The sequence below is a fragment of the Thamnophis sirtalis genome, unplaced genomic scaffold (genome assembly GCF_051295495.1).
Source record: "Thamnophis sirtalis isolate CommonGarterSnake01/CBP01778 unplaced genomic scaffold, rThaSir2_p1.2 scaffold_1, whole genome shotgun sequence".
In the NCBI taxonomy this organism is placed as follows: Eukaryota; Metazoa; Chordata; class Lepidosauria; order Squamata; family Natricidae; genus Thamnophis; species Thamnophis sirtalis.
Window position 1 is genome coordinate 70,414,368 of NW_028261381.1, and position 13,207 is coordinate 70,427,574.

A 13,207-nucleotide genomic window follows, 5' to 3' on the forward strand; every position below is an offset into this window, starting at 1 on the left:
AACTAAAATCTTTAGAGGTACTTAAAGAAGAGAAGGTAGTTCAAACGTGGTTTCAGTATGGTCAACTACAGGCTAGGTGGAAAACAGATCAAAAAATTGGCTTTGTAAAAGTTGAGGATAATTTGTTTAAACAAATAAGAGATCAAAGCTCAATGCATATAAAGAGGATATATAATGTACTAATACAGATGGATTCTGAAACGGAACTGATTAAGGATTGTATGATAAAATGGGCTCAGAATATCGAGGAACCAATAATGCTTGAAACATGGGAAAGAATCTGGGTAAGAAATGTGAAATTTACACAAGCACAAAACTTGAGAGAAAATTTTTATAAGATGTTTTATAGATGGCACCTAGATCCTAAAAAGCTTTCCTCTATGTATCCAAATGTTCAACCTAAATGTTGGAGATGTGGTTCTTGTGATGCTACATATTTTCATATATGGTGGACATGTCGTAATGTCAAGGCATTTTGGATAAAAATATGGTGGATCCTGCAAAACATCTTCAAAAGAAGGATAAAATTTACCCCCCAGTTGTTTTTACTGGGTATATGTATTGACTTTACAGTAGCAGAGACTAATTTGGTTCTGTATTTAATAACGGCAGCAAGACTCTTGGTGGCGCAGTATTGGAAGAAGAAAGATTTACCTACAATTCAAGAATGGACTTTGAAAGTTATGAACTTAGCCGAAATGGCCAAAATTTCAGCATATCTCAAAGAACATTCAAACAAGAGATATAAACGAGACTGGAAAAAATGGATTGACTACATAAAAAGTAAATATGGGACTAAGAAACTCCAGATAGCTTATGCTTAGTATCAGTAACAATTTAAATTGTTTAAAATTTGGGTAACAGTAAGAAGCTGAGTTCAATGTAGAGATATTTTAGACTGTGATTGTCCAAAAGTTATACCACGTATGGTCTTTGGGAAGTCGGGGGGAGGGAAGGGAGGTGGGGATTTAGGGGGAGGGGGGAGGGGGGAAATACAATATGTGTTAAATTCCATGATTGTATTTGTATACTGTGGCTTTTCAATGTTAGTGCGAAAATAGAACAAACCGAATATACTGGAAGGTAATAGAAATATACCGAAGGAAAGAGTCGAGTGAAAGAAGAAGGAGGGTGGAGAGGGTGAGAGAGAGGAGGAGGAGAAGGGAGGGAGGGAATGGATTAGAGGGAGTGATAGGGTTAGGGTTAGAAAGAAGGGGAGGGGAAGTAGGCGTAGAGGGGTGTGTGAGAAGGAAGAATGAAAGTTGGAGGGGGTTGAAAGAGGGTGTATGGCGGGCCAAGGTGGTATATTGGGTTTGTATTGTAGAGGGCATTTTCTATATAAGTGAGGGCCGTGTTTATTACTCAATGTTATATGCCCTGATTAAGCACAGTGAATATGTGATTGTATAGAATGAAAACATAATAAAATATATATATAAAAAAATAAGACCTCCCCGAAAATAAGGTCAAGCGCTTATTTTGGGGGTCAAAAGACACGCCCTAAAAAGTTGGCTTTTCCAGCAAGCCAGCCTGGCCTGAACAAAACAAAACAAATTATTGATCATTGTTAATTTTAATTCAATTTTTTAAAAAAATGTTATTGTTAATTCTAATTGCGTTTGTTTGAGATATTCTATTTTTTAAACTTTTGTATTATGTGTTTCTTTTAATGTTGTACGCCGCCCTGAGTCCTTGGTAAATCTAATAAACCAAAAAAGGCTGCTATTTCTACATAGAACAATATGTTGTCATCCAATGGAACATCAGGCAACTAAAGCAGTGATATAGGTTGCATCAAGGCACCAATAGGATTTCTTCTTGGGATTAAGGGTCTGGGATACTTCTTGCCTCTCAAATTTAGGATTCCTGATGTAGAAATGCACATAGGGGTTTTAGATATTTGGAGGCTGTCCTTCCCCAAAGTCAAGTCTCAATTTCTTCCCACTTGTGGGTCCTGAGAGAGAATAGGATAGGAAGGGAGGGGAGGGGAGGGGAGAAAAGAAGAGAAGAGAAGAGAAGAGAAGAGAAGAGAAGAGAAGAGAAGAGAAGAGAAGAGAAGAGAAGAGAAAGGGAGGGGAGGAATGGAATGGAATAGAATGGAATAGAATCGAATCTGGAAGGGGCCTTGGAGGTCTTCTAGTCCAGTCCCCTGCTCAACTAGGAGAACCTATACCATTTCAGGCAAGTGACTGTGCAGTCTCTTCTTAAAAACCTCCTGTGATGAAGAACCCATAATTTCTGAAGGGAAGATGGTTAATTGTTCTCACTTTTAGGAAGCCTTAAGGACAAATGGATACAAAGCCAGAATTAAGAGGACAGGAACTGACAGTAAGTCCTGCCTATGGAAAGAAGCTGACGAAACAGTGGACCATCTGATAAACTGCTGCAAGAAGATTGCCCAGACTGACTACGAACAGTAGCATGACAAAGTAGCAACAAGGGTGAATTGGAAGATCTGCAGGAAATATCATTTGCCTGCAAGCAAGAAAGGGCGAGACCATAAAACAAATAAAATAATAGAAAATGAAGAAGTTAAATTGCTCTGGGATTTTAGAATTGAAATAGAGAGGCACCTGCCATATAAGAATGGGAGAAGATAACAAAATACAAAGACCTTCAAATAGAAATAGAATGACTGTGGTAAAGGCAAGCAAGGGTAGTACCAATAGTAATAGGTGTCTTAGATGCAATCCCAAAACAACTGGAGCACCACTTGAACATCATTGGCATCGACAAATTGCCATCAGTCAATCGCAAAAAGGCAGCTTTACTGGGAGCAACTTTCATCCTGTGACAATATCTATAACACCATCAAATATCCACATCTACCTATCCCAGGTTCTTGGTAAGATCTCGATAGGTAGACAAAAATGCCAAACCCAGTCTGAAAATCTGGCTGACAATGCAATGAATCCAAGAGTGGGTTTCAAAAATTTTTTACTACCGGTTCAGTGGGCATGGCTAGGTGGGGGAGGGGAAAGCATGTGACTGAGTTGGCGTGGCCAACTTGACATCACTCATGCACATGCCCACTCAGTCACATGCCCCCTCCACTTAGCGATGCCCATCTAACCGGGCAAAAATTTCTGTTTTGCCAGCTGGCAGGCTGGCAAAGAAGTCTGACTTTCACCACCGCCACAGCTCCTTCTACCTTAGCACTGAACAGTCCATGACCTCCCTCTACAAACTGATGACGCAGGAGGGGAGGAAATTGTGTACTAACAGAAATTATCCATGGACAATTATAATATAATACTAGAAACCTTTACATTGTTGGGTAATCATTTTAGATACAGTATTTCCTTATCTAAGCAGAAAAAGAGAATGACAAGGGAGAGCAAAAAAATCAATGGGGCCAAACTTCCTGCCGGCTTCCCCATTGAGTTTCCTTTTGGGAAGCTGGCAGGAAGTATTGGAATCCTCCCTCCCTTCCTCCCGTCCTCCCTTTCTTTTTCATGGTCAACACCACAAAACCTCCTGGAGTTTTCCCCATTCACAATACTTTGCATAGATGGGGAAGGAGAGGAAAGGAAATGCTCATGCTGAATTAGTTTTAAACATAATCCAATGACCCTTTGAATGATTCCTGCCTTACCTGATAAATCTGGAAGTTGGTGAGCATCAACATCTGCAACAAAAGATGGATTAGAAATAGTGAAACGGGTAAGTCATAGAGTACTTTTTAAAAGAAATAAGTAAAAATAAGTAAATATCACTTAGACTTATATACTGCTTCACAGTGCTTTATAGCCCTCTTAAAGTGGTTTACAGAGTTAGCATATTCTCCCCAGTGGTGGGATTTAGCCAGTTCGCACCAATTCAGGAGAACCGGTTGTTAACTTTCTGAGCAGTTTACTGAACTGGTTGTTGGAAGAAATCATTAGGGCAGAGAACTGGTTGTTAAATTATTTGAATCCCACCTCTGATTGCCCCCAACAATCTGGGTCCTCATTTTACTGACCTCAGAAGGATAAAAAGCTGAGTCAACCTTGAGTCAGTGAGAATCAAACTGCTGAACTGCAGGTAGCCTGCAGAACTGCATTCTAACCACTCTCTCTCTTAAAGTGGTTTACAGAGTCAGCATACTGTCTCCTCTCTCCCTCTCCCTCTCCCTCTCCCTCTCCCTCTCTCTCTCTCTCCCTCCCTCCCTCCCTCTCTCTCTCTCTCTCTCTCTCTCTCCTGAGCTAACTCTTCCATCTCAGCTGTCGTGAAGAAGCGGTGATTCTGGGTGCACCATGCCTGCTTCGTTCTCTTTGAGAGCCATTTTGCATCTTGTTTGTAAAACAGATCTCAAAGAGAATGAAGCAGGCGTGGTGCACCCAGAGCCATAGGTTCTTTGCAACAGCCGAGGACCTCTTCTGCTTGGAGCTGAAGTTTTTTTCTGTTTAAATGTTTTATTCATTTTCATTTTCAATTTTGTACATTCACTTATATACTGGATATTTGCAATAATAATAATATAATAATAAGAAAAGAAAAACCCCAACCTAAACACAACTCATAAACCCAACCTATCACTTTCATACACCCCTTCTTCTCCCCCTCCAACTTTCCTTTCTCCCTCCAACGATCACCCCTCCTACTTCTCTTTCCCCTCCTATCTTCCTTTCTCGCCTTCCTCACCCACCTTCCCCTCTCATCCTCCTTACATTCCCCTCTTCCTTCCTCCTTACTTCTCCCTCTTCCTTTCCTCTACTTCTCACTATGGTGCATTTCTCTATTCCTTAATCTATTCAGTTACGCTAAAAAGAAAAAAGAAGGGAAAAAAATAAAAAGAAAAAAAAAGAGAAAAATAAAAAGAAAAGATAAGGATCAACAGTATACAAGTGTATTCTTCTTATTCTATATATTGAAACTATATCTCCACCCACCCACCCACCCCCAATGAACCCCCCTCCCTAACCCCCTCCGACTTCCCAGGTCCCACACCCGGCACAGTTCAGTACCATTCACCTTCAAAATATCTTATTAACAATAATAATGAAAATAAAATAAAAAGAACACTCCAAAAAAGAAAAAGGAAAAAAAACGAAAAAGTAAATTAAAAAAAATTTAAAAATCTTTTGCATTATGCTCAGCCTCCCATCATTCTTAAAATTTAAACAGTGTGAATCATTCCATTTATATTTTGTCCTCGTCCCTTACTTCTTTGATATTTACCCCCATCTTCCTGTAGACTCTCCAGATAGCCTTTCTTAACCGTATATTCAAATATTAGTTTATACAAAAATCAATTTATCTTCAAATACAGAGCAGTCTAATCATACTTTCGCTACTCATCTTCCTACCCTTCGTTTCACATCTCCATTCCTCCCAAGCCCAAATTGCATAAGATTAGGATCTCACTCTTCACTTTAAAATCCTGAGCTTTTTATGTTATACTTCAAGCATGTAAATCCATAAAATGTGTGCCCAAAATCCATACCAGTTTGTTCAATCCCAAGATCCCTTCATCAATATCCCGCTCCACCTTCCTTTCTGCCCCACTCCTCCCAACTCCATTCATCCCAAACCGCAATTCAAATAAATCTTAGTCCCCGCTTTCCTCGCAGAAAACACTTCATGCGCAGTTTGGATTGAGATTCAAATAAGTCTTGTAAAAGTCCTGTATAATATCTGTCTAGAATAAGCAATGCTTCTTTCCATTCCTCATCAGTACACAGCTTTACCATTTCATACCAAACAGAAATCCTAAAGTTTTAATCAGTCCAAAAGCTTAGAAAGTATTTTAAAGACATCGCTGGATCTATATTCTTTTCTCTTCTGCCCTTTCGGAAAGAGAAGGCTACCCACTCCCTTATAACCACGTGTCCCGCTGCTTTGAAAATATAACTAAATCCTCAGTTTCCGCTCTTCTGCCTCTCCAGTAGGGGGAGAACAACTCCCTCCTTCTTGTAACCAGGTGACTTGCTGCTTGTCTTTCCTTCACCTTGTCCTTCCGCATTTCCAAGTGAGTCAAGAAGCCCCGCCTTCAGAGTTTTATAATAAAAATCCCGAGCTTCCGAAACAGAATTAATACGAAATCTTTGATTTTCAAATGTAACTGTGATTCCAACTGGAGCTTCCCATTTATACTGTATTTGACGATTTCAAAGTTCTTGGGTTAAAAAAGTATAGCCTCTCCTTGCTTGCAGCATCTGGAGCGGGATTTCTTTAAAGACAAACAAATCATGGCCATCGATTCGGAGCCTGTTATTGTAAAACTTTTGAGTGATCGCATTTCTGGATTCTCTTGTGAAAAAGTATATAATTATGTCTCTTGGAAGCTGTCGTTGCTCTGCTACACACAAATTCTGGCGATAGATTTTTCGAATATTCCAATCAAAATTGAGTCCCGGACCTCCCACCGCTTGGCTGAAGGCTTCTACAAACGTCTGTTTCAAGTTCTCTCCTTTCTTTTCGGGCAGTCCTCTGACTCTTATTGCAGACGCCTTTCTGTTATAATTTATCATTGTAAGTTGTGTTTGAGTATCTCTAATCTCTTGTTGTAATGCTTGGATATTAGAAGTCAAATTAAAATTAGCCTCCTCCAAGGTTTCCAGTTTAGTCTCCATTTCTTCGATATAATCTGTCAAAGTAGACATAACTTCAAACATATCCGCCTTTATTTGGGCAATTTTAGTCTGTATTTTGTCGCATAAATCCAGCACAAATTCTTTAATTTCTTGTTTAAAGTCATTAATTATTTGAAAGAAAAGCTCCTGTGTCAAGGAATCTCCAGTAGGTGGTGTAGGAGACAAAGGCAGCGATTTACTAGCAAGTTCTTTAAGCACATGCGGGGGGGATTTTTTTGCCTGCTTAGACCTGGGAGGCATTATAGATAAAAGCTGAGAATAAACAGATAAACAGTGTCTTCACCTGGTCAGTTCTCAATAAATTATTTGTAGATTTTGCTTGTTAATGAGTAGCAGTCTCCGGGGAGATAAAGCCGGTTAATTACGTCATCAATCACCAACACAGTAAAAACGCCATTTTGTTTCCCAATTGCACAAAGACGTTTCAAAGGAAAAACGAGGCTGGTGTTTAGATAGTTATAAAAAAAAAAAAAACATCACAGGAGTAAGACCCGCTCGTGTTAGCCTTGAGTTGCTTTAAACAGTTTATCATTGTCCTGAGTGGGGGGGTCGCCTGTCTTGGGCTGCAAAAAGGCAGCTGCGAGGAACTGGCTGGAGATAAGAGCTCAGTTACGCTGGATCTCTTCTCCGTTCGCAGCCCAAAAAAAAAGAAGGGGGGCTGTGAACTACGAATAAATCCTAGCACCTGAGCTTCTGCCTGCCCCTTTCTGCCAGAAAGGGGTGATATCTATTGATCTTAATTAGATATACAGACCAGAACTCTGAGAGGGGCTCCGTTGAGCTCCTTCGGCGACAGGCTCCTCCCACAGGAAGTCGAGCTGAAGTTTTGAAGTTTTAAATTATTTGAATCCCACCACTGATTGCCCCCAACAATCTGGGTCCTCATTTTACTGACCTCAGAAGGATTAAAATCTGAGTCAACCTTGAGTCAGTGAGAATCAAACTGCTGAACTGCAGATACCCTGCAGAACTGCATTCTAACCAGTGTGCCACTATGGGTCTTAACATTATATACATTACAAATGGTCTACATTTATAATGTATATTTCTGTGCCTTTCTATACATTTATTTTCCTCTATCCCCTTTTTCTTTTCTGATGGACTTGAATGGCCCACAATGGTGAAAATTATAGTAGCTGACAGAGCCCTTGACCTCTCTCCCACTTCTGGGTTGCTTGGAAGAAGGATTGCCACTCAACTCTTTCCCAAGACACTACTAAGCTAAAGGGATATTATGATCAACATTATCAAAGCCATTCTGCAATCAAGCAGGGCCAGATCAAATATATTACTCATATCCAGGGGCCATACATAAATGCGGACAACACCATCTCTGTGCTAGGTATCTACCTGAAATGCAAGTGGAAAGAATCTAGGTAATTGTTTCTTCCCATGTTCTTCAAGTGATCTGTCACATCTTTTTCAGCAGGTGGAATCATCCTTCCCATCGAAAACCATTTCCCATCTCTTGGGTTCAACTACATGTGGTCCCCTGGGATTATTTAAGTATTTAATAAATTTATAGGCCACCCAATCCCGAAGGACTCCGGGTGGCTTACAATAAAATACATTTTAAAATTAAAATTAAAAAGACAGAGAAAAACAGATTAAAAACCACATCATGCACTCAATCTGGTTGGGGCTAGACCTCAGTCATGAGGTCAACAGCCCCAGGCCTGTCGGAATAGCTAGGTTTTGATGGCCTTTCGGAAGGCCATGAGAGTGGGAAGGGTCCAGATCTCTGGGGGTTCTTCATTCCATAGGGTCGGAGCGCCTACAGAGAAGGCCCTCCCTCGGGAAGTCGACAGCCGACATTGTCTGGGTCCACCCTGTGCGATCTTATCGGCCGTTGGGAGGTATGCAGCAGTAGGCGGTCTCGCAGATATCCGGGTCCTAGGCCATGTAGGGCTTTAAAGGTAATAACCAGCACCTTGAATCGCACTCAGAGACCGATAGGGAGCCAGTGCAGCTCACGGAGAATAGGTGTAACATGGGTGTATCTTGGTACACCCAGTATCGCTCGTGCGGCTGCATTCTGGACCAGTTGTAGTCTCCAAACACTTTCCAGGGGCAGCCCCATGTAGAGCGTGTTACAGTAGTCAAGTCTTGAGGTGACGAGGGCGTGAGTGACCGTTTGAAGCGCCTCCCGATCCAAATAGGGCCGCAACTGGTGCACCAGGCGAACCTGGGCAAAGGCCCCCCTAGTCACTGCCGACAAGTGATGTTCTAATGTCAGCTGCGGATCCAGGAGGACCCCCAAGTTGCGGACCCTCTCTGAGGGGTGTAACTTTTCACCTCCCAGGCTTAGGGATGGACTATCTGGGCTGTCCTTGGGGGGCAGCATCCACAGCCACTCGGTCTTGTCAGGATTGAGTGCAAGTTGCAAGTTTGTTCACTCCCATCCAGACCCTGACAGCTTCCAGGCACTGGCACATCACTTCCACCGCCACGCTGAGCTGACATGGGGCAGAGAGATACAACTGTGTATCATCAGCATATTGATGGTATTTAATCCCATGCCGACTAATGATCTCACCCAGTGGCTTCATGTAGATATTGAATAGGAGGGGAGACAAGACCGAGCCCTGCGGCACCCCATACTTAAGAGGCCTAGGGGTCGACGTTTGCCCTCCGACCAACACTGACTGCGACCTGTCGGAGAGGTAAGAGGAGAACCACTGCAAAACGGTGCCTCCCACTCTCACCTCTTTCAGCCATCGCAGAAAGATACCATGGTCAATGGTATCGAAGGCCACTGAGAGGTCAAGGAGCACCAGGATAGAGGAATGTTCTCTATCCCTGGCCCACCAGAGATCATCGGTCAGCGCGACCAAGGCAGTTTCCGTGCAGTATCCAGGCCTGAAACCAGACTGAAAGAAGTCTAGATAATCTGCTTCATCCAAGGTCCGTCGGAGTTGAAGGGCCACCACCTTCTCAACAACCTTCCGCAGAAAAGGGAGGTTGGAGACCGGATGATAGTTGTTAAGGATAGCTGGGTCCAGAGAAGGCTTCTTAAGGAGGGATCTTACCACCGCTTCCTTCAGGGGTTGTGGGAAAGATCCCTCCTGCAAAGATGTGTTTGTAATCATCTGGAGCCAGCCTTGTGTTACCTCCTTGCTGGTCGAGACCAACCAGGAGGGACACGGGTCCAGTAAACAGGTGGAGGCACTCATCGCTCCCATGGCCTTGTCCACTTCCTCAGGGGTGACAAGCTGGAACTCATTCCAAGAAATCAGATCAAGACCCTCCCTCAGCATCTCTGCTGGTACTGTCCAAGTGGAGTCAAGGTCTGTCTGAATCTGAGTGATTTTGTCCGACAGAAACAGAACAAATTCCTCAGTCCTTCCCTGTAAGGGTTCCCCCGCATCCTCCCCTTTCAGGATGGAGCAGGTTATCCTGAACAGGGAGGCTGGGCGGGATTCTGCGGACGCAATAAGAGCGGAAAAATGTGCACATTTTGCCGCTCGTATCGCCACTAAATAAGTCCTAATGAAGGCTCTTAATAGTGTTCGGTCGGATTCGGAGTTGCTAGTCCTCCAATGTCGCTCTACGCATCTCTTTTGGCGCTTCATCTCCCAGAATTCCTCGGTAAACCAAGGTGCCCTCCTGTATCCACTGTCATGGAGAGGCCGCAAAGGCACAATCTGATCCAGTGTCTCAGTCGCCGCTATGTTCCAAGTGACCAAGGATTCTGTCGGATTGTGGACAAGGGAGTCAGGTATCTCTCCAAGTTTTGAAATCCCAGCAAGTCCATCAGGCACCTGGGGTGGAACCATTTAATCTGTTCCACCTCCCTGCGGTAGGGAAGCAGCTTCCGAAAGTCAAGCCTTAGCAGGAAGTGATCTGACCATGACAAGGGCGAGATCTCTATCCCCCTTAGTTCAAGATCACGTCTCCACTGCCCCGAGAGAAACACGAGGTCGAGCGTGTGTCCTGCTCTATGAGTCGGACCCTGAATTACCTGGGTCAAGTCCATGGTTGTCATGGAAGCCATGAACTCCTGAGCCCCATCAGAGCGTTCGCCTAGAGATGGCAGGTTGAAGTCCCCCAGTACTATAAGTCTGGGGAACTCAACTGCCAGTCCGGCTACTGACTCTAGGAGCACAGGCAGGGCTGTTGTGACGCAGCTGGGAGGTAGGTACACCAAAAACAAGCCCACTTGAACCCCTAGATCCAACTTCAAGCGAAGAGACTCACACCAGGCAGTCTCTGGAGGAGGGATCCTGCGAGGAACTAATGACCCTCGGATAATAACTGCCGCTCCCCCACCCCTTCTGTGGTGTTGTGGTTGGTAGAGCACCTGAAGCCCTTCTGGGCACATTTCCGAGAGTGAGACTCCTCCCTCATGGTCCAGCCAGGTTTCAGTAATACATGCCAGGTCTGCCCCCGGACGAGGGGAGCTTTATGAATCACAGACCTGGCATTTAGCAACAGCAACCTGAGACCAGGGCCCTGACTACTCTTGCCACCAGGTCCTTGAGTTGAGCTTACAGGGCCAGAACAAGGGACCGCTGTGATGTAGCGAACCCTCCTTCCCCGGTAATGGCTAGCCCTGTAGTTCCCGTCGTACCTGCCCCTCCCAGTTGTAACCGAGATGCTCCAGCCCGCCCCCATCCCCGTCGACCCTTCCTCACCTCCCATGGCCTACATGCTTCCCGGCAGGCCATTTGTACCATTCATTCTAGGACAAGAGGCGGATCTGGGCCCCCATCCACTTCTGCTTCTGCACTCAGTGGAGGGGGCTCCAGGTCGCACTCCCAGCCCTCTCATGCATACCGCACAGACATTCTCCTCATACATACCCCACTGTAAACGTTAAAATACAATAGTACAAGAATACAATAATAAAAAATTTAAAGTTAATTTAAAACGTGGGATCATTCATCTTCATATATACAAACATACATTCCACACACAGGATTTATGCCGGTATTAATATATATTGAGATTTTGTCTCAATATATATTTGAAGAAAAATATAATTTAAAAATGTTTCATTTTAGTAGTTCATTGAAGGAATTAAGAGAATGCTGCCTTTCTTTGTTCTCTGACTCCATCCAGCATAACATGCCTGCTCTCTTCCCTAGTAACAACAGAAGCATCACAACCTATAAGATACTTTAATACTGTATTATGTCAGGAAGGATGCTGGAAAAAAGGATGGATTAAATTTAACTTTTAAAATCTCCCTTTAATTTAAATTAGTGGACTAACATCTTTGGCTTGAACTTGGCCTATCCATTTACTTTAACAGTGACAAGAAAATGTCAAGCTGAGTGATAGTGCAGATGTTCCCTTAGATTTGATTTCAAGCTCAAGACCTGGAATCTCAAACTGGAATAAAAGTTCCACTCTGAAATGCCAGGGAGCCACTGCTGATCCTAACCACCACCAACAAATCGGGTGAGCAACATTCAGTGGCAAAGAAATGATAATGGATCTTTATTGCCATTTGATCTTAAATGGAGAGATCATTTCTATAATATTTTGGATTTGCTTACCTTTCTGTCCAGTTTCTTCAAGTCTTTCTGCAAGATCATTTTTATTGCATTCTCGAAGGACTTCAATGCACACCTTTAGAGCATCTTTTCCATAATGTTGAATCAGGAGATCTCGAATTTCTACTGGCTCTGCTTTCTCCAGTGAACGTTTAGAAATGTTTGGCTTGCCATTATAATTAATATAATTTAGCCAGCTTTTAAATTCTTTTAATTCTTTCTCATTGAGTTCATTCAATGCATTGTAAATTTTTTTCCCCATAGTCTTATTCATGTCAATTATGATGGATTATATCCGATCTAAAATTAAAATTAGAGAATTAAACTAATATGGATAATTAGATTTGAAGCAACAATATTCAAGTTAAACTAGTTAGCTCATTCACAAAGGCACAGCAGTTTATTTATCAATTCATTCATACTGGTTTCTGTATGTCACCCATTCCATACATTCTAGGCAGGCTATATTCCTAAAAGGTAAACAGCACTTATCCTGACCTGAGATGGCAAGCTATAACCAAGAAGCCCATCCTTCAGGTTTCCACCTGTCTTTTCCAATGATGTGAACCCAGAGCTTTCCTCTTGGATTTAACATAATGGGCAGACAGATTCCCCTTGAAGTAGCATATCCCTGTTTGGAGCCACACTCTTCAGAATGTGCAAAAACACAGTAAACTGTTCCTTCTGGATTGTCAGAAAGAATGCCATGGAAATGTAGAGGGTGTTTTCTCACTATCTAATCCCATTTAGGTCATTCATAAGAACAAACACAGTAACTTCCATCCCTGAACTCAGATCAAAAGAGATGCAGATACAGAAGTTGGAGATAGAATGATAACTATTCAAATGATGACTTTATGTATACAAAAAAAAGTAGAAAGAAATAGTAAAGAAAGAGATATAGACAAAAGTGTGGAAAATAATAGAAAGACAAGAAGATGAAGAAAGACTAAAAGAAGCTATTTCTGACCTTCTTTTACAAAAATTACTTGATACAATTTCCCTCTCAAAATTACATAATATAGTTCCATTTCCCCAAATGCAGTCCTTTTGAACCAGTAAATCCAGGAGTTAATTTTTATCCATTTTGAGCAAAAAGTCCTTAAGGAGTTTTTAGCCTTTTTTAAAGTGATT

General features: G+C 42.5%; 1 protein-coding gene across 1 annotated transcript in view; it reads right to left on the minus strand.

Moving 5' to 3' along the window:
- Positions 1 to 12,347, minus strand: part of LOC106551952 (NACHT, LRR and PYD domains-containing protein 12-like) — a 103,844-nt gene extending 91,497 nt beyond the window's left edge. The window contains exons 1-2 of the mRNA XM_087715699.1: positions 12,078 to 12,347; positions 3,596 to 3,635 (exon numbers count right to left, since the gene is read on the minus strand). Coding sequence (XP_087571825.1) covers positions 3,596 to 3,635; positions 12,078 to 12,347 — 310 coding nt within the window. The remainder of the gene's footprint in view (positions 1 to 3,595; positions 3,636 to 12,077) is intronic.
- Positions 12,348 to 13,207: the final 860 nt, after the last annotated feature.